This window comes from Oncorhynchus gorbuscha, unplaced genomic scaffold (genome assembly GCF_021184085.1).
Source record: "Oncorhynchus gorbuscha isolate QuinsamMale2020 ecotype Even-year unplaced genomic scaffold, OgorEven_v1.0 Un_scaffold_5921, whole genome shotgun sequence".
Lineage (NCBI taxonomy): Eukaryota > Metazoa > Chordata > Actinopteri > Salmoniformes > Salmonidae > Oncorhynchus > Oncorhynchus gorbuscha.
The window spans coordinates 1-23,622 of NW_025749628.1; the positions used below are offsets into that span (position 1 = coordinate 1).

At 45.2% G+C, this 23,622-nt stretch overlaps 1 protein-coding gene across 1 annotated transcript; it reads left to right on the forward strand.

The window, feature by feature from the left end:
- Positions 1-7,204: 7,204 nt before the first annotated feature.
- LOC124029259 (uncharacterized protein C1orf115 homolog) lies at positions 7,205-9,029 on the forward strand. Its single transcript, XM_046341032.1, has 2 exons — positions 7,205-7,646; positions 8,553-9,029. Exons 1-2 carry the CDS (start codon positions 7,269-7,271, stop codon positions 8,682-8,684), a joined length of 510 nt encoding a protein of 169 aa, XP_046196988.1. The 5' UTR covers positions 7,205-7,268; the 3' UTR covers positions 8,685-9,029.
- Positions 9,030-23,622: the final 14,593 nt, after the last annotated feature.

A 23,622-nucleotide genomic window follows, 5' to 3' on the forward strand; every position in this document is an offset into this window, starting at 1 on the left:
TCCAGTAAAGCAAAAATACAATCAAAAAACACAATTTCCACTCGTAATGACGAGAACAGACTGGAGACTCGATCTTGAACTGCAGGTTGCCTCGGGAAGGCACTTGAACGTAGCAGACTCAGACACCTGCTCACCACGCAGCATCTGAGGGAAACACGACACGACAGGGCGATACACAAACACAGCACGGTGAACAATAGACAAGGATCCGACAGGGCAGAAACGGAAAACAAGGGGAGAAATAGGGACTCTAATCAGGGAAAAGATATGGAACAGGTGTGGGAAGACTAAATGATTGATTAGGGGAATAGGAACAGCTGGGAGCAGGACGGAACGATAGAGAGAGAGAGAGAGGAAGGGAGAGAGAAAAAGGGGAACGAACCTAAAAAGACCAGCAGGGGGAAAACGAACAGAAGGAAAAGCAAAATGACAAGACAATCTAAGACAAAACATGACAGTACCCCCCCACTCACCGAGCGCCTCCTGGCGCTCTCGAGGAAGGAACACTGGCGGCAACGGAGGAAATCATAGATCACAAACGGTCCAGCACGTCCCGAGAAAGAACCCAACTCCTCTCCTCAGGACCGTAACGAAAAACGATAAAAAGGGAAACTAGGGTACTACTCTAAAAAAAAAAAATGAGACACGGGTAGAGAACTGAAAGCTTTAGAGCAAACAGGACCAAACAGGCCAGGAGAGTAACAACTAGGGACAGACTGAGACACAGCAAGGGCAGGAACAAGAACAGGAGAGATGCGATGGCAGGGAACAGACTGAGACCCAGCAAGACCAGGAGCAGAAGCAGAAAAAAAATTACCAGACTTCTTCTGCGCGCAGTCTGAACACGCAGCCACGAAACGGCGCGTGTCACGCTCCTGAGTAGGCCACCAAAACCGCTGGCGAATAGAAGCAAGCGTACCCCGAACGCCGGGATGGCCAGCTAACTTGGCAGAGTGAGCCCACTGAAGAACAGCCAGACGAGTAGAAACAGGAACGAAAAGAAGGTTACTAGGACAAGCGCGCGGCGACGCAGTGTGCGTGAGTGCTTGCTTAACCTGTCTCTCAATTCCCAGACAGTCAACCCGACAACACGCCCAACAGGAAGGATCCCTCGGGATCGGTAGAAGCCACAGAAGAACTAAAGAGACGGGATAAAGCATGAGGCTTGGTGTTCTTAGTACCCGGGCAATAAGAAATAACGATTCGAAACGAGCGAAAAACAACGCCCAACGAGCATGACGCGCATTCAGTCGTTTGGCAGAACGGATGTACTCAAGGTTCTTTTGGTCAGTCCAAACGACAAAAGGAACGGTCGCCCCCTCCAACCACTGTCGCCATTTGCCTAGGGCTAAACGGATGGCGAGCAGTTCGCGGTTAGCCACATCATAGTTACGTTCTGACGGTGACAGGCGATGAGAAAAATACGCACAAGGGTGGACCCCATCGTCAGTATCGGAGCGCTGGGACAGAATGGCTCCCACGCCCACCCCCGACGCGTCAACCTCAACAATAAACGGTTTAGTGACGACGTCAGGTGCAACAAGGATAGGAGCGGATGCAAAACGCTTCTTGAAGAGATCAGGACAACAATCATACGACCGGTGAGGAGGAAGGGAGTTGGTTCTGGACCGACTGAAGACCGTGCGCAGACCATGATACTCCTCCGGCACTCCTGTCAAATCACCAGGTTCCTCCTGAGAAGAGGGGACAGAACAAACAGGAGAAATAGCAGACATTAAACACTTCACATGACAAGAAACGTTCCAGGAAAGGATAGAATTACTAGACCAATCAAAAGAAGGATTATGACACACTAGCCAGGGATGACCCAAAACAACAGGTGTAAAAGGTGAACAAAAAATCAAAAAGAAATGGTCTCACTATGGTTACCAGATACAGTGAGGGTTAAAGGTAGTGTTTCATATAATATACTGGGGAGAGGACTACCATCCAAGGCAAACATGACCGTGGGCTCCCCTAACTGTCTGAGAGGAATGTCATGTTCCCGCGCCCAGGCTTCGTCCATAAAACAGCCCTCTGCCCCAGAGTCTATTAATGCACTGCAGGAAGCTGCCGATCCGATCCAGCGTAGATGGACCGGTAAGGTAGTACATGTACTTGACGGAGAGGACCGTCTAGTAGCGCTTATCAGTCGCCCTCCGCTTACTGATGAGCTCTGGCCTTTAACTGGACATGAAATGACAAAATGACCAGCGGAACCGCAATAGAGACAGAGGCGGTTGGTGATTCTCCGTTCCCTCTCCTTAGTCGAGATGTGAATACCCCCCAGCTGCATGGGCTCAACACCTGAGTCAGTGGGGAAAGACGGTAGTGTCGGAGAGAGGGGAGTCACAGTTAACGCGAGCTCTCTTCTATGAGCTCGGTGACGAAGATCTACCCGTCGTTCAATGCGAATAGCGAGTTCAATCAAAGAATCCACGCTGGATGGAACCTCCCGAGAGAGAATCTCATCCTTAACCTTAGCGTGGAGTCCCTCCAGAAAACGAGCGAGCAACGCCTGCTCGTTCAGTTACTGGAGGCAGCAAGAGTGCGAAACTCTATAGAGTAATCCGTTATGGATCGATTACCTTGACATAGGGAAGACAGGGACCAGGAAGCTTCTTTCCCAAAAACTGAGCGATCAAAAACCCTTATCATCTCCTCTTTAAAGTTCAGATAATTGTTAGTACACTCAGCGCTTGCCTCCCAGATAGCTGTGCCCCACTGCCGAGCCCGACCAGTAAGGAGTGATATGACGTAGGCAATCCGAGCTCTCTCTCTTGAGTATGTGTTGGGTTGGAGAGAGAACACTATATCACACTGGGTGAGAAAGGAGCGGCACTCAGTGGGCTGCCCAGAATAACATGGTGGGTTATTAACCCTAGGTTCCGGAGGCTCGGAAGAACCGGAAGTAGCTGGTGACACGAGACGAAGACTCTGATACTGTCCTGAGAGGTCGGAGACCTGAGCCGCCAGGGTCTCAACGGCATGCCGAGCAGCAGACAATTCCTGCTCGTGTCTGCCGAGCATCGCTCCCTGGAACTCGAGAGTAGAGTAGAGAGAATCCATAGTCGCTGGGTCCATTCTTGGTCGGATCCTTCTGTTATGCGGGTGAATAAGGACCCAAAAGCGACTTGGCGAAAACAGAGTCTTTAATCCAGTAAAGTAAAAATACAATCAAAAAACACAATTTCCACTCGTAATGACGAGAACAGACTGGAGACTCGATCTTGAACTGCAGGTTGCCTCGGGAAGGCACTTGAACGTAGCAGACTCAGACACCTGCTCACCACGCAGCATCTGAGGGAAACACGACACGACAGGGCGATACACAAACACAGCACGGTGAACAATAGACAAGGATCCGACAGGGCAGAAACGGAAAACAAGGGGAGAAATAGGGACTCTAATCAGGGAAAAAGATATGGAACAGGTGTGGGAAGACTAAATGATTGATTAGGGGAATAGGAACAGCTGGGAGCAGGAACGGAACGATAGAGAGAAGAGAGAGAGGAAGGGAGAGAGAAAAAGGGGAACGAACCTAAAAAAACCAGCAGGGGGAAAAGGAACAGAAGGAAAAGCAAAATGACAAGACAATCTAAGACAAAACATGACAGTATTATCTGATGGGGGATCGGATTTGTAGAGGTTGGAATACAATGACACGAAAATTGAATTCATATTCGAGGGATGATTTATTCTGCTTTATCAGTGGAAATCAGATTAAATTGAGTTTGACATTTCAGCCTCTCTGATAATTCAGGGGATGGTGAAGTTGAATAACCAGTAGGCTATGAAAAGGGTCAGCCCCTGTATTGGGAAATTGTTAAACGTGATTAGGAGGAAATAAATCAATACAAGTATATACAAACGGACAACTAGCATTTTGGATATGTACAATTAAGTATACGAACCGTGGGTCTAAAGCCTTCAGCTTGTGCAACAATTAAACAAGAGTAGAATTGGAAGAGAGGAGTGATGTTGTATCGGCTGTCGTCGTCGGATGAGAAATAATCGGACCCAAGCACAGCGTGGTAAGTGTTCATGCTTTTTATTTAAACTGAACATTAACAAAATAACCAACAGAATAAACGAAACCCGAAACAGGTGCAGAAAACACTGAACAGAAAATAACTACCCACAAACACATGTGGGAAAAAGCTACCTAAGTATGGTTCCCAATCAGAGACAACGATAGACAGCTGTCCCTGATCGAGAACCATACCCGGCCAAAACAAAGAAATACAAAAACATAGAAAAAAGAACATAGAATGCCCACCCAAATCACACCCTGACCAAACCAAAATAGAGACATAAAAAGCTCTCTAATGTCAGGGCGTGACAGATGTATTAGACTCCAATGTCTTAGTGGAGTCCAAGATAAAAATGAATGTAACTGAGGACCATCAGTGGACATCATCACCAATCATGGCCAATGTAAACCACTGTAGTTCAGAGTGTCCATAAAAACTAACAGTAAAAAAATATATGTATTTTTTTAATTATATATATATATATATATATATATATATATATATATATATATATATCAGGCAGACCCCAAATGAAAAATGTATATACTCAAATATTGGTGGACAAGATCAGTGTCTAACTAGCTAGTAACATTGGTATCCAAAATGACCTAAAGGCTGCCAAACTGCAATGTAGGCTATAGAGTACCATTCGTGGAGCAGGAAGTTCAAAGCCTTAGTAAAATGAAAGAAATCCAAATGATGCGCTTTTAACAGCGCTTGTCTATGATTATTAAGAAACCAGATGGAATGGAAGTTTAAAGAGCAGTAAGACAGCATAGTATGTTTTATGTTCAACAACAGAAACAAGTTATGTGCTACCTACTGTAGCTAGCAAGCTTGAGCATAGGATTGTTTCACAAGAAACAGCTCGATAGACGGCCACAGATGTATGTAGCCTTGTATCCACATGGTCACCTGAACTAACATTACTCACATAATACAGGGAGGTGAGACATCATCCCAATTCAATGTATGTGCTGTCGGTAGACGGGCTGTTATAGGTGACACGGAGTAAACCAGGATAAATCAGCCCAAAGCAGATTCCCTTCTCGTACAGAGTGGACTTAATGTTTTTATTTTTTTATTTTACCTTTATTTAACTAGGCAAGTCAATTAAGAACAAATTCTTATTTTCAATGACGGCCTAGGAACATTGGTTTAACTGTCTGTTCAGGGGCAGAACAACAGATTTGTACCTTGTCAGCTCGGGGGCTTGAACTTGCAACCTTCCGGTTAAATGACGTTGAATGCGGCCCGTTTCTTCGCCAGGCTAGAACTGAAATCCTGGTAGAACTTTTATCTTGTGATCTTTTCTTTGTATCGATGGAAACTTTGATGGGACACGGTTCGGCCATCTGGATGAGGTTTCGGTGCTGCGTTGGGCTCTACTGAGTTCAGGGAGATTGGGAAAAGCCTCATCGCCCAAAACTTCCTTGAACAGCTGAGCCATGAACTCGGTTGGATATCCTGTCTCAGAATCCTCTGGCAGTCCAATCACACTGATATTCTGCCGCTTTGAACGTGAAATAAAATCTTCCACGTGTAGCTGCAGAGACTTGTTGGCGCATGTCAAGCCTGGTTTCCAGCGCAATGAGTTGGTCGTTGTGGCCCGAGAGACCGGCCTCAACTTCGGCCAGTGTGGTAGGTAGTGTGAGATGCCACAGAACCCCGGATGGTTTCCAAGGTTGACTAAATGGGGCCAGTGCAGCCGCCAGTGAGTTATTCACCAATTCAGGGTGATGCGATTTTGCCAGCTCTCTGACCTTGGATCTCCAGTGTTATCCAGTTAGCCGTATCACCCGGAGTGGCTATTGAAGCCTTCAATGAAGGTGGGGTGGTAGCCGTTTTAGCTGAAGTCGATTTGGTACAATGTGAAGTTTTTCCCGTCGATTGTCCAAAGCGTGTGACTGGTTTGCTCATGCTAGTGTAACGGATGTGAAACGGCTAGCTTAGCTAGCGGTGTGCGCTAAATAGCTTTTCAATCGGTGACGTCACTTGCACTGAGACCTTTGAAGTAGTGGTTCCCCGTTGCTCTGCAAGGGCCGCGGCTTTTGTGGAGCGATGGGTAAAGATGCTTCGAGGGTGACTGTTGTTGATGTGTGCAGAGGGTCCCTGGTGCAGACGGTCTAAAGTTATACTGTTACATTAGTGTCGGTACACTCTATTACTATGTAGTTACAATGACTTTTGAGGTCATAAGAAGTATGAATTTAGGGGAAATTGAGGATTATTTACAAAAGTTGTCGGAGAAGACTTCTTTATATATTGCTCAACTGGAGGCCGTTCCTGAGATAATTAAGCAATTAACATCCCATCATGCCTAGGGTCATGTATAAAGAAGCCCAGTTGCCCATTATTTCGGGTAACAAGGCTAGAAGAAGAGATCTCAGTGACTTTGAAAGAGGGGTCTCAGAGGGGTGTGTGTGTGTGTGTGTGTGTGTGTGTGTGTGTGTGTGTGTGTGTGTGTGTGTGTGTGTGTGTGTGTGTGTGTGTGTGTGTGTGTGTGTGTGTGTGTGTGTGTGTGTGTGTGTGTGTGTGTGTGTGTGTGTGTGTGTGTGTGTGTGTGTGTGTGTGTGTGTGTGTGTCAATCACCAGATCTCAACCCAAATTAACACTTATGGGAAATTCTGGAGTGGCACCTGAAACAGCGTTTTTCACCACCATCAACAAAACACCAAATTATGGAATTTAATGTGGAAGAATGGTGTCACATCCCTCCAATAGAGTTCCAGACACATGTAGAATCTATGCTGAGGCGCATTGAAGCTTTTCTGGAGGCTCGTTTTGATCCAACACCCTATTAAAGACTCTTTATGTTGGTGTTTCCTTTATTTTGACAGTTTTCTGCAGGCTATATTTACTGTAGATTCCGAGACACATACTGAAGTTTTTACAACTTGTCACCCAAGTCACCTAAAATTATATTTATCCTAAATCACAAATGTACCTAATTTTATTGATAAACAGGAAGTCATCTAGGAAGTCATCTATGTTGTTATTAGGCTAATGTCATAACTACCCTACTTATAACCCAATATTAACGTTTTTTTTTTGTATTTCTTAAATGAAGCTGATATAGACAGCCTGGTTAAAAGCAGTCCTATCTCTATCAGTTAGCTGGCCAAGTAGTCTGTCGCTATGCGCTATGGTTCCAAAGGTCCCCTTCCAACATTCCACCTGCTTCACAGCCAATAGACGGGAACGCGTCCTGGTGAGCTGGACTACAGAAAGAACATGCCGCGACGGAAACGTCAAAACAAAAAGCCATCCAAGTCTGCGTCAGAAGATCTGACAAGAATAATAGAAAATGTCGAGTTTCAGTCGGATGATGTGGAGGGGGAGAGAGAGGACGGGAGAGTAAAGAGAGAGAGGAGGCAGTGGGAGACAGAACCAGGGACAAGAGGCACTCCGCTGAGTGAGTGTGAGCGCGTTAGCCTGGTAAAACAGAACGGTCCCACTCTGAAAACGTCCAAACAAGTTCACATCGTCTTCCTCCCCGACAGATACCAAACTCTCATAGAGGTGGAGGACAGCGAGGGAAGAGAGGAGGAGGAGAGGAAAAAAGAGGCGAAGGAGAAGAGAAAAAAGGAGAAACACAAGAAGTACAGAAAGGTAGGCTATAATGTTAGGTGAAGCAAAAATAATCATTCAAGTCTCCTCTATAAAATAGTGTAATATTCTACATTTTGCTTTAGAGAATTGTTCCAAGTTATGTAACCCTAGAAACACTGCATTCACTGAATACTTGAACTCTTGAATTCTTGTTGCTGTGCTGTGTCATTCTGAACAAGTTAACCATTCACTAACTGAGTGAGTATGGTGAACTATGGGTTAGTTCAACTCTGTCAGCACTATTTACAGGATCAGATGTGTTAGTCAGGGGCAGACTTAGTGATTTGGAGGCCCGAGACAGAGAGACCAGTCAGAGGCTGGGATTTATAGTAAAGACATGTAATTAAACTTTACAAATACATTACATTTTAATGTGCCATGATGTTTTCATCTGATTGTCAAACAAATCACTTCAAAAATTAGGTTTCCTTCGCATGTTCATACAAAAATAAGGGGGTGGTTAGGGGGGGTGGTTAGGGGTTAAGGGGAGGGTGGTGTGGTTAGAGGTTAAGGGGGTGGTTAGGCGTTAAGGTGGTGTGGTTAGGGGTTAAGGTGGGGGTGGTTAGGGGTTAAGGTGGGGGTGGTTAGGAGTTAAGGGGGTGGTTAGGGGTTAAGGGGGGGGTTAGGGGCTAAGGGGTGTGGTTTGGGGTTAAGGGGGTGGTTAGGGGTTAAGGGGGTGTTTAGAGGTTAAGGGGGTGGTTTGGGGTTAAGGGGGGGTGGTTAGGGGTGCTGAGAGCAGAGCAGTAGACGGTGAGTAAATCTGAGTAAATCTCTCACAGCCCTAAGCTCTAACATATGACACTAGTTAACTGCTGCAACACACACTGACATACACCCCATGTGTGCGACCCGTGTGATTGCTTGTGCCTGACCCTGTGTCTGTGTCCCATTGGTCCTGTCTGGTAGAACGTCGGGAAGGCTCTGCGGTTCGGCTGGCGATGTCTGGTTGCCGGGTTACAGAGCTTAGCGAGCGGCTATGCTACACCCCTTTCGGCTGCAGCCACGTTGGTGACCGACGTCCACAGAACTCACCGCTAGGCATGATGGGACGGAGGACTAATATCTGGGACTAGACACATACAGTCTCAACTGCATTTTACGTCATTATTTCAGACTGCTTAACCGTTACCTAATACCGTACGTGATTCTAGTGGTTAAATCAGGCGGTTGGTTATGTAACGTTACCTTCTCCTGTTTAGTTGTACTCTGCTAGCATTGTCACATTTATGTTTCACGTTGAATGTTCTGATGTTTACTGGTCTTTGTTTTGATGTTTACTGGTCTTTGTCCTCTGTTTTGATGTTTACTGGTCTTTGTTTTGATGTTTACTGGTCTTTGTTTTGATGTTTACTGGTCTTTGTTTTGATGTTTACTGGTCTTTGTTTTGATGTTTACTGGTCTTTGTCCTTTGTTTTGATGTTTACTGGTCTTTGTTTTGATGTTTACTGGTCTTTGTCCTTTGTTTTGATGTTTACTGGTCTTTGTTTTGATGTTTACTGGTCTTTGTTTTGATGTTTACTGGTCTTTGTCCTTTGTTTTGATGTTTACTGGTCTTTGTTTTGATGTTTACTGGTCTTTGTTTTGATGTTTACTGGTCTTTGTTTTGATGTTTACTGGTCTTTGTCCTTTGTTTTGATGTTTACTGGTCTTTGTTTTGATGTTTACTGGTCTTTGTCCTTTGTTTTGATGTTTACTGGTCTTTGTTTTGATGTTTACTGGTCTTTGTTTTGATGTTTACTGGTCTTTGTTTTGATGTTTACTGGTCTTTGTTTTGATGTTTACTGGTCTTTGTTTTGATGTTTACTGGTCTTTGTTTTGATGTTTACTGGTCTTTGTTTTGATGTTTACTGGTCTTTGTTTTGATGTTTATCCGTCTTTGTTTTGATGTTTATCCATCTTTGTTTTGATGTTTACTGGTCTTTGTTTTGATGTTTACTGGTCTTTGTTTTGATGTTTACTGGTCTTTGTTTTGATGTTTACTGGTCTTTGTTTTGATGTTTACTGGTCTTTGTTTTGATGTTTATCCGTCTTTGTTTTGATGTTTATCCGTCTTTGTTTTGATGTTTATCCGTCTTTGTTCTTTGTTTTGATGTTTTCTATCTGAAAAGGGAGTAAAGAGAGTGACGAGGAAGAGTAGGAATGAGAAAGTAGGAAAAACTATGACGGGTGAAAGTCTGAGATGCGGAGATGAGTTGACATAAAGTGTTTTTCTCCAAATCAAAGTTAACAATTCTACAGTATGCACCATACAGTACTACGCACTTAACTGGTTTACCTGCTAGATTGAGAAAGGATTGTGACCAGGGAAATGAACCAAAATGCCTGTCCAGGTCCTACCATTCCCACCGTGGTACTACATTTTACATTTACATTTAAGTCATTTAGCAGACGCTCTTATCCAGAGCGACTTACTAACCAGGGGTGTATCCAGCAGGTCGCAACGTTTCTGGAGTGCTCAGAACGATCTATGTAGATCTAACATGCCTCAGATAGGGAGGGCTGTAACGTAGACGCTTGGAGTCAGGAAGCAGTTGGAGAGTTTAAATAGAATGCAAACAATAAACCAACACAACACCAGGAGTAGCGTCGGGACATGGAAACAGAGTCAGTAACGCCTGATGGGAAATATAAGGCTTAAAATACAGTAAAATGTTGCTCTGTCAAATGATTTAAAATACAGTAAAAATGTGCCTCTGTCACATGATTTAAAATACAGTAAAATGTTGCTCTGTCAAATGATTTAAAATACAGTAAAAATGTACCTCTGTCACATGATTTAAAATACAGTAAAATGTTGCTCTGTCACATGATTTAAAATACAGTAAAATGTTGCTTTGTGACATGATTTAAAATACAGTAAAAATGTGCCTCTGTCACACGATTTAAAATACAGTAAAATGTTGCTCTGTCACATGATTTAAAATACAGTAAAATGTTGCTCTGTCACATGATTTAAAATACAGTAAAATGTTGCTATGTCACATGATTTAAAATACAGTAAAATGTTGCTCTGTCACATGATTTAAAATTCAGTAAAATGTTGCTCTTTTACAAGTGCTATATATATGGGGAGTAATCAGGAAGGTGACAGAGTCCAGGTGTGCCTGATGATGATGTGCAGGTGTGTGTAATGATGGGTTGGCCTGGCGGTGTTTAGTAAACCAGTGACGGCGGGGAAGAGCAGGGGTAGACGTGACAATGGCACTGTGTTTGGCACAATCATGTGACAGAGCAATATTTGATCCTGTATTTTAAATCATGCGACAGAGCAATATTTGATCATGTATTTTAAATCATGTGACAGAGCAATATTTGATCCTGTATTTTAAATCATGTGACAGAGCAATATTTGATCATGTATTTTAAATCATGTGACAGAGCAATATTGGATCATGTATTTTAAAACTTATAAAAAGAGCAAGGTTTTATCCTGTATTTTAAATCATGTGACAGAGGTACATTTTACTGTATTTTAAATCATGTGACAGAGCCACATTTTACTGTATTTTAAATCATGTGACAGAGCCACATTTTACTGTATTTTAAATCATGTGACAGAGCAACATTTTACTGTATTTTAAATCATGTGACAGAGCCACATTTTACTGTATTTTAAATCATGTGACAGAGCAATATTTGACCCTGTATTTTAAATCATGTGACAGAGCAACATTTTACTGTATTTTAAGCCTTATACAGAAACTACAACGAAAATGACAGCAACTGTCTGAGGATGGTGCAGGACCATCTGACATAAAAACAAAGGTGGACAGTTTGATGAAAAAGCTTTAAATAAAAGGTTAAAATCCAGGCATGTCACATTATAGTGTAAAACACAGGGCATAAGAATGAGAAAGAACTGTAGAAATAGCACATATAGGTCAGATCTACCACTCTTTAGACTGGCTTTCAATGAGAATGGCAGATCTATAACACATAGAACTGATCTACCACTCCTTAGACTGGCTTTCAATAAGAATGGCAGATCTATAACACATAGAACTGATCTACCACTCCTTAGACTGGCTTTCAATGAGAATGATAGATCTATAACACATAGAACAGATCTACCACTCCTTAGACTGGCTTTCAATGAGAATGACAGATCTATAACACATAGAACAGATCCACCACTCCTTAGACCGGCTTTCAATGAGAATGACAGATCTATAACACATAGAACAGATCTACCACTCCTTAGACTGGCTTTCAATGAGAATGACAGATCTATAACACATAGAACAGATCTACCACTCCTTAGACTGGCTTTCAATGAGAATGACAGATCTATAACACATAGAACAGATCTACCACTCCTTAGACTGGCTTTCAATGAGAATGACAGATCTATAACTCATAGAACAGATCTACCACTCCTTAGACTGGCTTTCAATGGGAATGATAGATCTATAACACATAGAACATATCTACTACTCCTTAGACTGGCTTTCAATGAGAATGATAGATCTATAACACATAGAACAGATCTACCACTCCTTAGACTGGCATTCAATGAGAATGACCAATCTATAACGCATAGAACAGATCTACCACTCCTTAGACTGGCTTTCAATGAGAATGACCGATCTATAACGCACATTTCAATGGGAATTTGGTCGGGTCACACCAAACAGTTACAGTATAGCAACTTTAAACATAGAAATGCAGAAAAATAGACCTGAGACGACACCCTATTCCTACCTGACAGACAAGGATATCTGCTCTAAACAGGAACTTCTACGGTATCACGTGCAGTCCCAGAGTGAATCAACTGCTGTAGAGGAAACGAGACGGTTGAACATTGTGTGGAGGCAACCTGGATGTCTAGACAGACGTGTCAGATACAACAGTCTGCCACAGGAGGGTGGTGGCGGTGGGGGTTTAGAGATCTATATGGTACAGTACATGTGGACTCTTGTCTCGGTCCTGCAGTGTGTTGACAGCTGTAATAGGAAAACACGTACGCTGCTGCTGCTGCTTCTGTGTCACTGTGGAAAATACATATCAACTTCATTTCAAACCATGTTGAAGGCCTTCTTAATGTATTCCATCACCCTGTGTGTGTGTGTGTGTGTGTGTGTGTGTGTGTGTGTGTGTGTGTGTGTGTGTGTGTGTGTGTGTGTGTGTGTGTGTGTGTGTGTGTGTGTGTGTGTGTGTGTGTGTGTGTGTGTGTGTGTGTGCGTGCGTGCGTGCGTGCGTGCGTGCGTGCGTGCGTGCGTGCGTGTGTGTGTGTGTGTGTGTGTGTGCGAGCTCACAGAACAGGGCTCCGGGCAGCCGAGCGGAAATGGAGGAAAACTCGCCTCCCTGCGGACCTGGCATCCTTTCACTCCCTCCTCTCTACATTTTCCTCCTCTGTCTCTGCTGCTAAAGCCACTTTCTACCACGCTAAATTCCAAGCATCTGCCTCTAACCCTAGGAAGCTCTTTGCCACCTTCTCCTCCCTCCTGAATCCTCCGCCCCCTCCCCCTCCTCCCCTCTCTGCAGATGACTTCGTCAACCATTTTGAAAAGAAGGTCGACGACATCCGATCCTCGTTTGCTAAGTCAAACGACACCGCTGGTTCTGCTCACACTGCCCTACCCTGTGCTCTGACCTCTTTCTCCCCTCTCTCTCCAGATGAAATCTCGCGTCTTGTGACGGCCGGCCGCCCAACAACCTGCCCGCTTGACCCTATCCCCTCCTCTCTTCTCCAGACCATTTCCGGAGACCTTCTCCCTTACCTCACCTCGCTCATCAACTCATCCCTGACCGCTGGCTACGTCCCTTCCGTCTTCAAGAGAGCGAGAGTTGCACCCCTTCTGAAAAAACCTACACTCGATCCCTCCGATGTCAACAATTACAGACCAGTATCCCTTCTTTCTTTTCTCTCCAAAACTCTTGAACGTGGCCGTCCTTGGCCAGCTCTCCCGCTATCTCTCTCTGAATGACCTTCTTGATCCAAATCAGTCAGGTTTCAAGACTAGTCATTCAACTGAGACTGCTCTCCTCTGTATCACGGAGGCGCTCCGCACTGCTAAAGCTAACTCTCTCTCCTCTGCTCTCATCCTTCTAGATCTATCGGCTGCCTTCGATACTGTGAACCATCAGATCCTCCTCTCCACCCTCTCCGAGTTGGGCATCTCCGGCGCGGCCCACGCTTGGATTGCGTCCTACCTGACAGGTCGCTCCTACCAGGTGGCGTGGCGAGAATCTGTCTCCTCACCACGCGCTCTCACCACTGGTGTCCCCCAGGGCTCTGTTCTTGGCCCTCTCCTATTCTCGCTATACACCAAGTCACTTGGCTCTGTCATAACCTCACATGGTCTCTCTTATCATTGCTATGCAGACGACACACAATTAATCTTCTCCTTTCCCCCTTCTGATGACCAGGTGGCGAATCGCATCTCTGCATGTCTGGCAGACATATCAGTGTGGATGTCGGATCACCACCTCAAGCTGAACCTCGGCAAGACGGAGCTGCTCTTCCTCCCGGGAAGGACTGCCCGTTCCATGATCTCGCCATCACGGTTGACAACTCCATTGTGTCCTCCTCCCAGAGCGCCAAGAACCTTGGCGTGATCCTGGACAACACCCTGTCGTTCTCAACCAACATCAAGGCGGTGGCCCGTTCCTGTAGGTTCATGCTCTACAACATCCGCAGAGTACGACCCTGCCTCACACAGGAAGCGGCGCAGGTCCTAATCCAGGCACTTGTCCTCTCCCGTCTGGATTACTGCAACTCGCTGTTGGCTGGGCTCCCTGCCTGTGCCATTAAACCCCTTCAACTCATCCAGAACGCCGCAGCCCGTCTGGTGTTCAACCTTCCCAAGTTCTCTCACGTCACCCCGCTCCTCCGTTCTCTCCACTGGCTTCCAGTTGAAGCTCGCATCCGCTACAAGACCATGGTGCTTGCCTACGGAGCTGTGAGGGGAACGGCACCTCAGTACCTCCAGGCTCTGATCAGGCCCTACACCCAAACAAGGGCACTGCGTTCATCCACCTCTGGCCTGCTCGCCTCCCTACCACTGAGGAAGTACAGCTCCCGCTCAGCCCAGTCAAAACTGTTCGCTGCCCTGGCCCCCCAATGGTGGAACAAACTCCCTCACGACGCCAGGACAGCGGAGTCAATCACCACCTTCCGGAGACACCTGAAACCCCACCTCTTTAAGGAATACCTAGGATAGGATAAGTAATCCCTCTCACCCCCCCCTAAGTTTTAGATGCACTATTGTTAAGTGACTGTCCCACTGGATGTCATAAGGTGAATGCACCAATTTGTAAGTCGCTCTGGATAAGAGCGTCTGCTAAATGACTTAAATGTAAATGTAAATGTGTGTGTGTGTGTGTGTGTGAATGAACTTATAGACCCTCCTGTTTTATAGACCCTCCTGTGTTTTATAGACCCTCCTGTTTTATAGACCCTCCTGTTTTATAGACCCTCCTGTTTTATAGACCCTCCTGTTGTATAGACCCTCCTGTTTTATAGACCCTCCTGTTGTATAGACCCTCATGTTTTATAGACCCTCCTGTTTTATAGACCCTCCTGTTTTTTATAGACCCTCCTGTTTTATAGACCCTCCTGTTGTATAGACAATCCTGTTTTATAGACCCTCCTGTTTTATAGACCCTCCTGTTTTTTATAGACCCTCCTGTTTTATAGACCCTCCTGTTTTATAGACCCTCCTGTTTTATAGACCCTCCTGTTGTATAGACCCTCCTGTTTTATAGACCCTCCTGTTGTATAGACCCTCATGTTTTATAGACCCTCCTGTTTTATAGACCCTCCTGTTTTTTATAGACCCTCCTGTTTTATAGACCCTCCTGTTGTATAGACCCTCCTGTTTTATAGACCCTCCTGTTTTATAGACCCTCCTGTTTTTTATAGACCGTCCTGTTTTATAGACCCTCCTGTGTTTTATAGACCCTCCTGTTTTATAGACCCTCCTGTTTTTTATAGACCCTCCTGTTTTATAGACCCTCCTGTTTTATAGACCCTCCTGTTTTATAGACCCTCCTGTTTTATAGACCCTCCTGTTTTATAGACCCTCCTGTTGTATAGACCCTCCTGTTTTATAGACCCTCCTGTGTTTTATAGACCCTCCTGTTTTATAGACCCTCCTGTTTTATAGACCCTCCTGTGTTTTATAGACCCTCCTGTTTTATAGACCCTCCTGTTTTATAGACCCTCCTGTTTTATAGACCCTCCTGTTTTATAGACCCTCCTGTTGTGTAGACCCTTCTGTTTTATAGACCCTCCTGTGTTTTATAGACCCTCCTGTTTTATAGACCCTCCTGTTTTATAGACCCTCCTGTGTTTTACAGACCCTCCTGTGTTTTATAGACCCTCCTGTTTTATAGACCCTCCTGTTTTATAGACCCTCCTGTGTTTTATAGACCCTCCTGTTTTATAGACCCTCCTGTGTTTTATAGACCCTCCTGTTTTATAGACCCTCCTGTTTTATAGACCCTCCTGTTGTGTAGACCCTTCTGTTTTATAGACCCTCCTGTGTTTTATAGACCCTCCTGTTTTATAGACCCTCCTGTGTTTTATAGACCCTCCTGTTTTATAGACCCTCCTGTTTTATAGACCCTCCTGTTTTATAGACCCTCCTGTTGTGTAGACCCTTCTGTTTTATAGACCCTCCTGTGTTTTATAGACCCTCCTGTTTTATAGACCCTCCTGTGTTTTATAGACCCTCCTGTTTTATAGACCCTCCTGTTTTATAGACCCTCCTGTTTTATAGACCCTCCTGTTTTATAGACCCTCCTGTTGTGTAGACCCTTCTGTTTTATAGACCCTCCTGTGTTTTATAGACCCTCCTGTTTTATAGACCCTCCTGTGTTTTATAGACCCTCCTGTTTTATAGACCCTCCTGTTTTATAGACCCTCCTGTGTTTTATAGACCCTCCTGTTTTATAGACCCTCCTGTTTTATAGACCCTCCTGTTTTATAGACCCTCCTGTTTTACAGACCCTCCTGTGTTTTACAGACCCTCCTGTGTTTTATAGACCCTCCTGTTTTATAGACCCTCCTGTTTTATAGACCCTCCTGTGTTTTATAGACCCTCCTGTTTTATAGACCCTCCTGTTTTATAGACCCTCCTGTTTTACAGACCCTCCTGTGTTTTACAGACCCTCCTGTGTCTTATAGACCCTCCTGTTTTATAGACCCTCCTGTGTTTTATAGACCCTCCTGTTTTATAGACCCTCCTGTGTTTTATAGACCCTCCTGTTTTACAGTCCCTCCTTATTTAGGAAACGGATGCTGCTAATTGGTAATATAGCTTCCCCCAATTGTTTACACACTAAAACTGGCCCATGAGGCCCAATGACCCAAACCTGTAGAGGTCGAGGTGTAAAGGTAGAGATGGAGGTGGAGGTGGACCAAGAACAATGAGAGTAATCTCTGATTAAATTCTGGCGACTATGGCGGAGTGAGGGGTCAACCATAGTTTGACCTTGAGAGAGAGCTGGGCAGAGAGTGCTGCTTCACCATAGCATTCATCTTCCGGACGTTCCACAATGAGAGAGAGCTGGGCAGAGAGTGCTGCTTCACCATAGCATTCATCTTCCGGACGTTCCACAATGAGAGAGAGCTGGGCAGAGAGTGCTGCTTCACCATAGCATTCATCTTCCGGACGTTCCACAATGAGAGAGAGCTGGGCAGAGAGTGCTGCTTCACCATAGCATTCATCTTCCGGACGTTCCACAATGAGAGAGAGCTGGGCAGAGAGTGCTGCTTCACCATAGCATTCATCTTCCGGACGTTCCACAATGAGAGAGCTGGGCAGAGAGTGCTGCTTCACCATAGCATTCATCTTCCGGACGTTCCACAATGAGAGAGAGCTGGGCAGAGAGTGCTGCTTCACCATAGCATTCATCTTCCGGACGTTCCACAATGAGAGAGAGCTGGGCAGAGAGTGCTGCTTCACCATAGCATTCATCTTCCGGACGTTCCACAATGAGAGAGAGCTGGGCAGAGAGTGCTGCTTCACCATAGCATTCATCTTCCGGACGTTCCACAATGAGAGAGAGCTGGGCAGAGAGTGCTGCTTCACCATAGCATTCATCTTCCGGACGTTCCACAATGAGAGAGAGCTGGGCAGAGAGTGCTGCTTCACCATAGCATTCATCTTCCGGACGTTCCACAATGAGAGAGAGCTGGGCAGAGAGTGCTGCTTCACCATAGCATTCATCTTCCGGACGTTCCACAATGAGAGAGAGCTGGGCAGAGAGTGCTGCTTCACCATAGCATTCATCTTCCGGACGTTCCACAATGAGAGAGAGCTGGGCAGAGAGTGCTGCTTCACCATAGCATTTTTCTTCCGGACGTTCCACAATGAGAGAGAGCTGGGCAGAGAGTGCTGCTTCACCATAGCATTCATCTTCCGGACGTTCCACAATGAGAGAGAGCTGGGCAGAGAGTGCTGCTTCACCATAGCATTCATCTTCCGGACGTTCCACAATGAGAGAGAGCTGGGCAGAGAGTGCTGCTTCACCATAGCATTCATCTTCCGGACGTTCCACAATGAGAGAGAGCTGGGCAGAGAGTGCTGCTTCACCATAGCATTCATCTTCCGGACGTTCCACAATGAGAAGTGGTTTGTACTGCAGACATCGGACCTCTCTACTACTTTTACTACTTGACAGTAGAACAATATAAAGCACAGTAAAGACTGTAGATTCCAATACATACTGGAAGGGGAAACAAAGTCAATGTTTAATATATTATTATTATTATTATTTGTAACATGTTAATCTTGTATACTGTACTACTGTAGTGTTTACTGTACTGTATGATATTTAGTTTTATAGTTTTCTTCTGGTTGCTTAACCACTATCTTTAAAACTATAGACTATTTTTGAAAAATTCTACACACTAACCCGAAAACCTTACACCAAACTAGCAGAACATTAGACATCTCTTGCAAAAACAAACAATTCTTGCAAAACTCTTTCGTGTGTCGTATAGTCTAGACACAAAGCATCATTTGAATAAGCACACGAAGCACCAACTAGGAACTGATTTTATACATTTAAAACAGTTGAGGCTGTTGTTTGTTCTGTGTGCAGGGCATAGCAGTTTGCAATACAGTATTGTCACACATGTAATAAACACACGAAGCACCAACTAGGAAATGATTTTATACATTTAAAACAGTTGAGGCTGTTGTTTGTTCTGTGTATAGCAGTTTGCAATACAGTATTGTCACACATGTAATAAACACACGAAGCACCAACTAGGAACTGATTTTATACATTTAAAACAGTTGAGGCTGTTGTTTGTTCTGTGTATAGCAGTTTGCAATACAGTATTGTCACACATGTAATAAACACACAAAGCACCAACTAGGAACTGATTTTATACATTTAAAACAGTTGAGGCTGTTGCTTGTTCTGTGTATAGCTGTTTGCAATACAGTATTGTCACACATGTAATAAACACACGAAGCACCAACTAGGAACTGATTTTATACATTTAAAACAGTTGAGGCTGTTGTTTGTTCTGTGTATAGCAGTTTGCAATACAGTATTGTCACACATGTTATAGACACACAGGTATCCAACTGTGTGTATTCCAAACATAACACACTATCAATTCAAATAAGGTTGAAATTATTATAATAATAAAAAAAATCTTTAAATGTTCTAAAACTCCTTAATAAACAACAAATGCAGCACTAGAAGGAAAACCAAAACATTTGTGTTAGAAGAAAAAAAAAAAGAACTAAAAAAAATGTTGTCTACATTTGACCTTCTTTGTGGGTCTGGCCAGAAGACTTCATCCACATGCCATGTTTTCTTGACGAAGGCAGCGTGGGAAGTATGGCCTGGAGTCCCGTATCCAGGCCTGGCGTGACCCCTGAGCCATGTCTCCACAAGCCTCCTCCATTGCCTGTAGAACGGGTATGCATTGGTGGGGCTGGCCATCGTACACCGTCCAACGCATGGCAGAGAAGAATTCTTCAATAGGATTCAAGAACAGAGAGTATGGGGGGGGGGATATTGAGTCCTGGAACCAATCGCGGACCACAGCAGCCCCTATTTATAGAGCTCAAGCTCTGATTTGTAAGTGAACTCCTTATCTAAAAGTGTTTTCATGTGTCAATGTGGAAAGACAATTGGTGAAATAGTGTAGCAACGTAGAGACAAATGTTTACAGTTTTGCAGAAAGTGTGTTATAAAATTACAACTTCAGTATAGAGCAGAGAATGTGCATTCAGTCTGGCACACTTGGTAAATGCATTGCCTACAAGTGTTAATGGTTTCAGAGATGGTGCTTCAAGAATCACTGCTAGGCTTTAAACATTCATTAGAAAACTGTAGTATAACTGAAAGACGACCACCACGAACAGGAAATCTGCCATTGTGCAAATGGTAGTTGAACATGATACCATAAGACTGCGGGAAATACAACAACAGAGGATTGAAAACCCTGCCATCTTTCATAACATCAGAGGTACCTGGCCAGCGGGGGAAATGTCACCATATGTCCAGCTACGAGCCACAATGGGATCCTCCACTGCCATGCCACCCTTGGACCATACAACACCCCCATGCCACCCTAGGACCATACAACACCCCCATGCCACCCTTGGACCATACAACACCCCCATGCCACCCTTGGACCATACAACAACCCCCATGCCACCCTTGGACCATACAACAACCCCCATGCCACCCTTGGACCATAAAAACACCCCCATGCCACCCTTGGACCATACAACACCCCCATGCCACCCTTGGACCATACAACAACCCCCATGCCACCCTTGGACCATACAACAACCCCCATGCCACCCTTGGACCATACAACACCCCCATGCCACCCTTGGACCATAAAACACCCCCATGCCACCCTTGGACCATACAACACCCCCATGCCACCCTTGGACCATACAACAACCCCCATGCCACCCTTGGACCATACAACACCGACATGCCACCCTTGGACCATACAACAACCCCCATGCCACCCTTGGACCATACAACACCGACACGCCACCCTTGGACCATACAACACCGACATGCCACCCTTGGACCATAAAACACCGACACGCCACCCTCTCCTGAACACCTTACATGACCATCTTTTTCAGCAAGAGCAGAGACGGTCCAGGTGATCCTGAGCAGAGAGACACCAGGTGATCCTGAGCAGAGACGGTCCAGGTGATCCTGAGCAGAGAGTCACCAGGTGATCCTGAGCAGAGAGACACCAGGTGATCCTGAGCAGAGAGTCACCAGGTGATCCTGAGCAGAGAGACACCAGGTGATCCTGAGCAGAGAGACACCAGGTGATCCTGAGCAGAGAGTCACCAGGTGATCCTGAGCAGAGAGACACCAGGTGATCCTGAGCAGAGAGACACCAGGTGATCCTGAGCAGAGAGACACCAGGTGATCCTGAGCAGAGAGACACCAGGTGATCCTGAGCAGAGAGACACCAGGTGATCCTGAGCAGAGAGACACCAGGTGATCCTGAGCAGAGAGACACCAGGTGATCCTGAGCAGAGAGACACCAGGTGATCCTGAGCAGAGAGACACCAGGTGATCCTGAGCAGAGAGACACCAGGTGATCCTGAGCAGAGAGACACCAGGTGATCCTGAGCAGAGAGACACCAGGTGATCCTGAGCAGAGAGACACCAGGTGATCCTGAGCAGAGAGACACCAGGTGATCCTGAGCAGAGAGTCACCAGGTGATCCTGAGCAGCAAAGTTCTCATTTGGGACAACGTGCGTTTCCCATTGGGCTGCTCAGGACCGCAACTGCTTCCATGACAACTGATTCCAGAATATATTGCCTGTGATGCTGATGAAAATCTGTGGCTGGACCAAAACAACAGACATGACTGATTTTGTTTTCATAATGGAGTCTTTGTTTATTGACCTATGATTTAGATACTAGTGTATTTTGACAGTTTATTGATCTAACATACAGTACAGTAGTACAAATAGGACTATTTGTCTTCATTTGCATATTCCAATATATATTTACTGTATGTTTGTATTTTGACTGTATGTGTGTTTACAGTATGCTGTTATGTAATGAGTCACGTTGAAATATAAAACTTACATGTTATTTTATTTTAGTACACACAAACAATTTACAGTATAACAGCATCTTAGTCTTTACACTGAAAATAGGTTCTGATAGTAGTGTTTTGAACATGTCCCATTAGTGTGATCTCTGTTGTCACTAAGTTAGATTAATTTGATGTGTGTCTCATTTGAAAGCAGAGTTTCATTTTGAGCAGGGAATACCTGATTTGTGATTGGTGTGTTTCATTTTCCAAGATGTCTGTGGGGTTTTGGTTAAATATGCTAACTGTTTTGAGTTTTTCTGTTTTTAAGCTTTAAGTACCTGAGATGTAGTTTCAGCAATCGTGTGTTAACAATTGGGAAAAACTGTAACAAAATAAATATTGCATGCCCCATTACTCTCTCACAGAGGGGTTCTGAGCCTTTGACAGGACAACAGTAGTTGGTGTGGGTTTGTGTGTATGAGAAAGAAGGAGAGAACTAAGGGGGAGAGAGAGAATGAAAATGGAGTGAAAATGAATGGGGAGAAAAGAGAGAGGGGGAGAGAAGGAATGGGGAGAAAGAGTGAGGGGGAGAGAAGGAATGGGGAGAAAAGAGAGAGGGGGAGAGAAGGAATGGGGAGAAAAGAGTGAGGGGGAGAGAAGGAATGGGGAGAAAAGAGAGAGGGGGAGAGAAGGAATGGGGAGAAAAGAGTGAGGGGGAGAGAAGGAATGGGGAGAAAAGAGTGAGGGGGAGAGAAGGAATGGGGAGAAAAGAGTGAGGGGGAGAGAAGGAATGGGGAGAAAAGAGAGAGGGGGAGAGAAGGAATGGGGAGAAAAGAGTGAGGGGGAGAGAAGGAATGGGGAGAAAAGAGTGAGGGGAGAGAAGGAATGGGGAGAAAAGAGTGAGGGGAGAGAGAAGGAATGGGGAGAAAAGAGAGAGGGGGAGAGAAGGAATGGGGAGAAAAGAGTGAGGGGGAGAGAAGGAATGGGGAGAAAAGAGTGAGGGGGAGAGAAGGAATGGGGAGAAAAGAGTGAGGGGGAGAGAAGGAATGGGGAGAAAATAGTGAGGGGAGAGAGAAGGAATGGGGATAAAAGAGAGGGGGAGAGAAGGAATGGGGAGAAAAGAGTGAGGGGGAGAGAAGGAATGGGGAGAAAATAGTGAGGGGAGAGAGAAGGAATGGGGATAAAAGAGAGGGGGAGAGAAGAAATGGGGAGAAAAGAGTGAGGGGAGAGAAGGAATGGGGAGAAAAGAGTGAGGGGGAGAGAAGGAATGGGGAGAAAAGAGTGAGGGGGAGAGAAGGAATGGGGAGAAAAGATTGAGGGGGAGAGAAGGAATGAGGAGAAAAGCGAGAGGGGGGAGAGAAGGAATGAGGAGAAAAGCGAGAGGGGGAGAGAAGGAATGGGGAGAAAAGAGTGAGGGGAGAGAAGGAATGGGGAGAAAAGAGTGAGAGAAGGAATGGGGAGAAAAGAGTGAGGGGGAGAGAAGGAATGGGGAGAAAAGGGAGAGGGGGAGAGAAGGAATGGGGAGAAAAGAGAGAGGGGGAGAGAAGGAATGGGGAGAAAAGAGAGAGAGGAATGGGGAGAAAGGAATGGGGGGAGAAGGAATGGGGAGAAAAGAGAGGGGGAGAGAAGGAATGGGGAGAAAAGAGAGAGAGGGGAGAGAAGGAATGGGGAGAAAAGAAAGAGGTGAGAGGGGAGAGAAGGAATGGGGAGAAAAGAGAGAGGGGGAGAGAAGGAATGGGGAGAAAAGAGTGAGAGAAGGAATGGGGAGAAAAGAGTGAGGGGGAGAGAAGGAATGGGGAGAAAAGAGTGAGGGGGAGAGAAGGAATGGGGAGAAAAGAGAGAGGGGAGAGAAGGAATGGGGAGAAAAGGGTGAGAGGGGGAGAGAAGGAATGGGGAGAAAAGGGTGAGAGGGGGAGAGAAGGAATGGGGAGAAAAAGAGAGAGGGGGAGAGAAGGAATGGGGAGAAAAGAGAGAGG

What these genes read in the sequence shown, in the direction of transcription:
- LOC124029259 (XM_046341032.1), top strand. Translation starts at nt 7,269, where the DNA reads ATGCCGCGACGGAAACGTCAAAACAAAAAGCCATCCAAGTCTGCGTCA. An exon ending in AACACAAGAAGTACAGAAAG is followed by an intron (nt 7,647 to 8,552) that starts GTAGGCTATAAT and finishes CCTGTCTGGTAG; the next exon opens with AACGTCGGGAAGGCTCTGCG.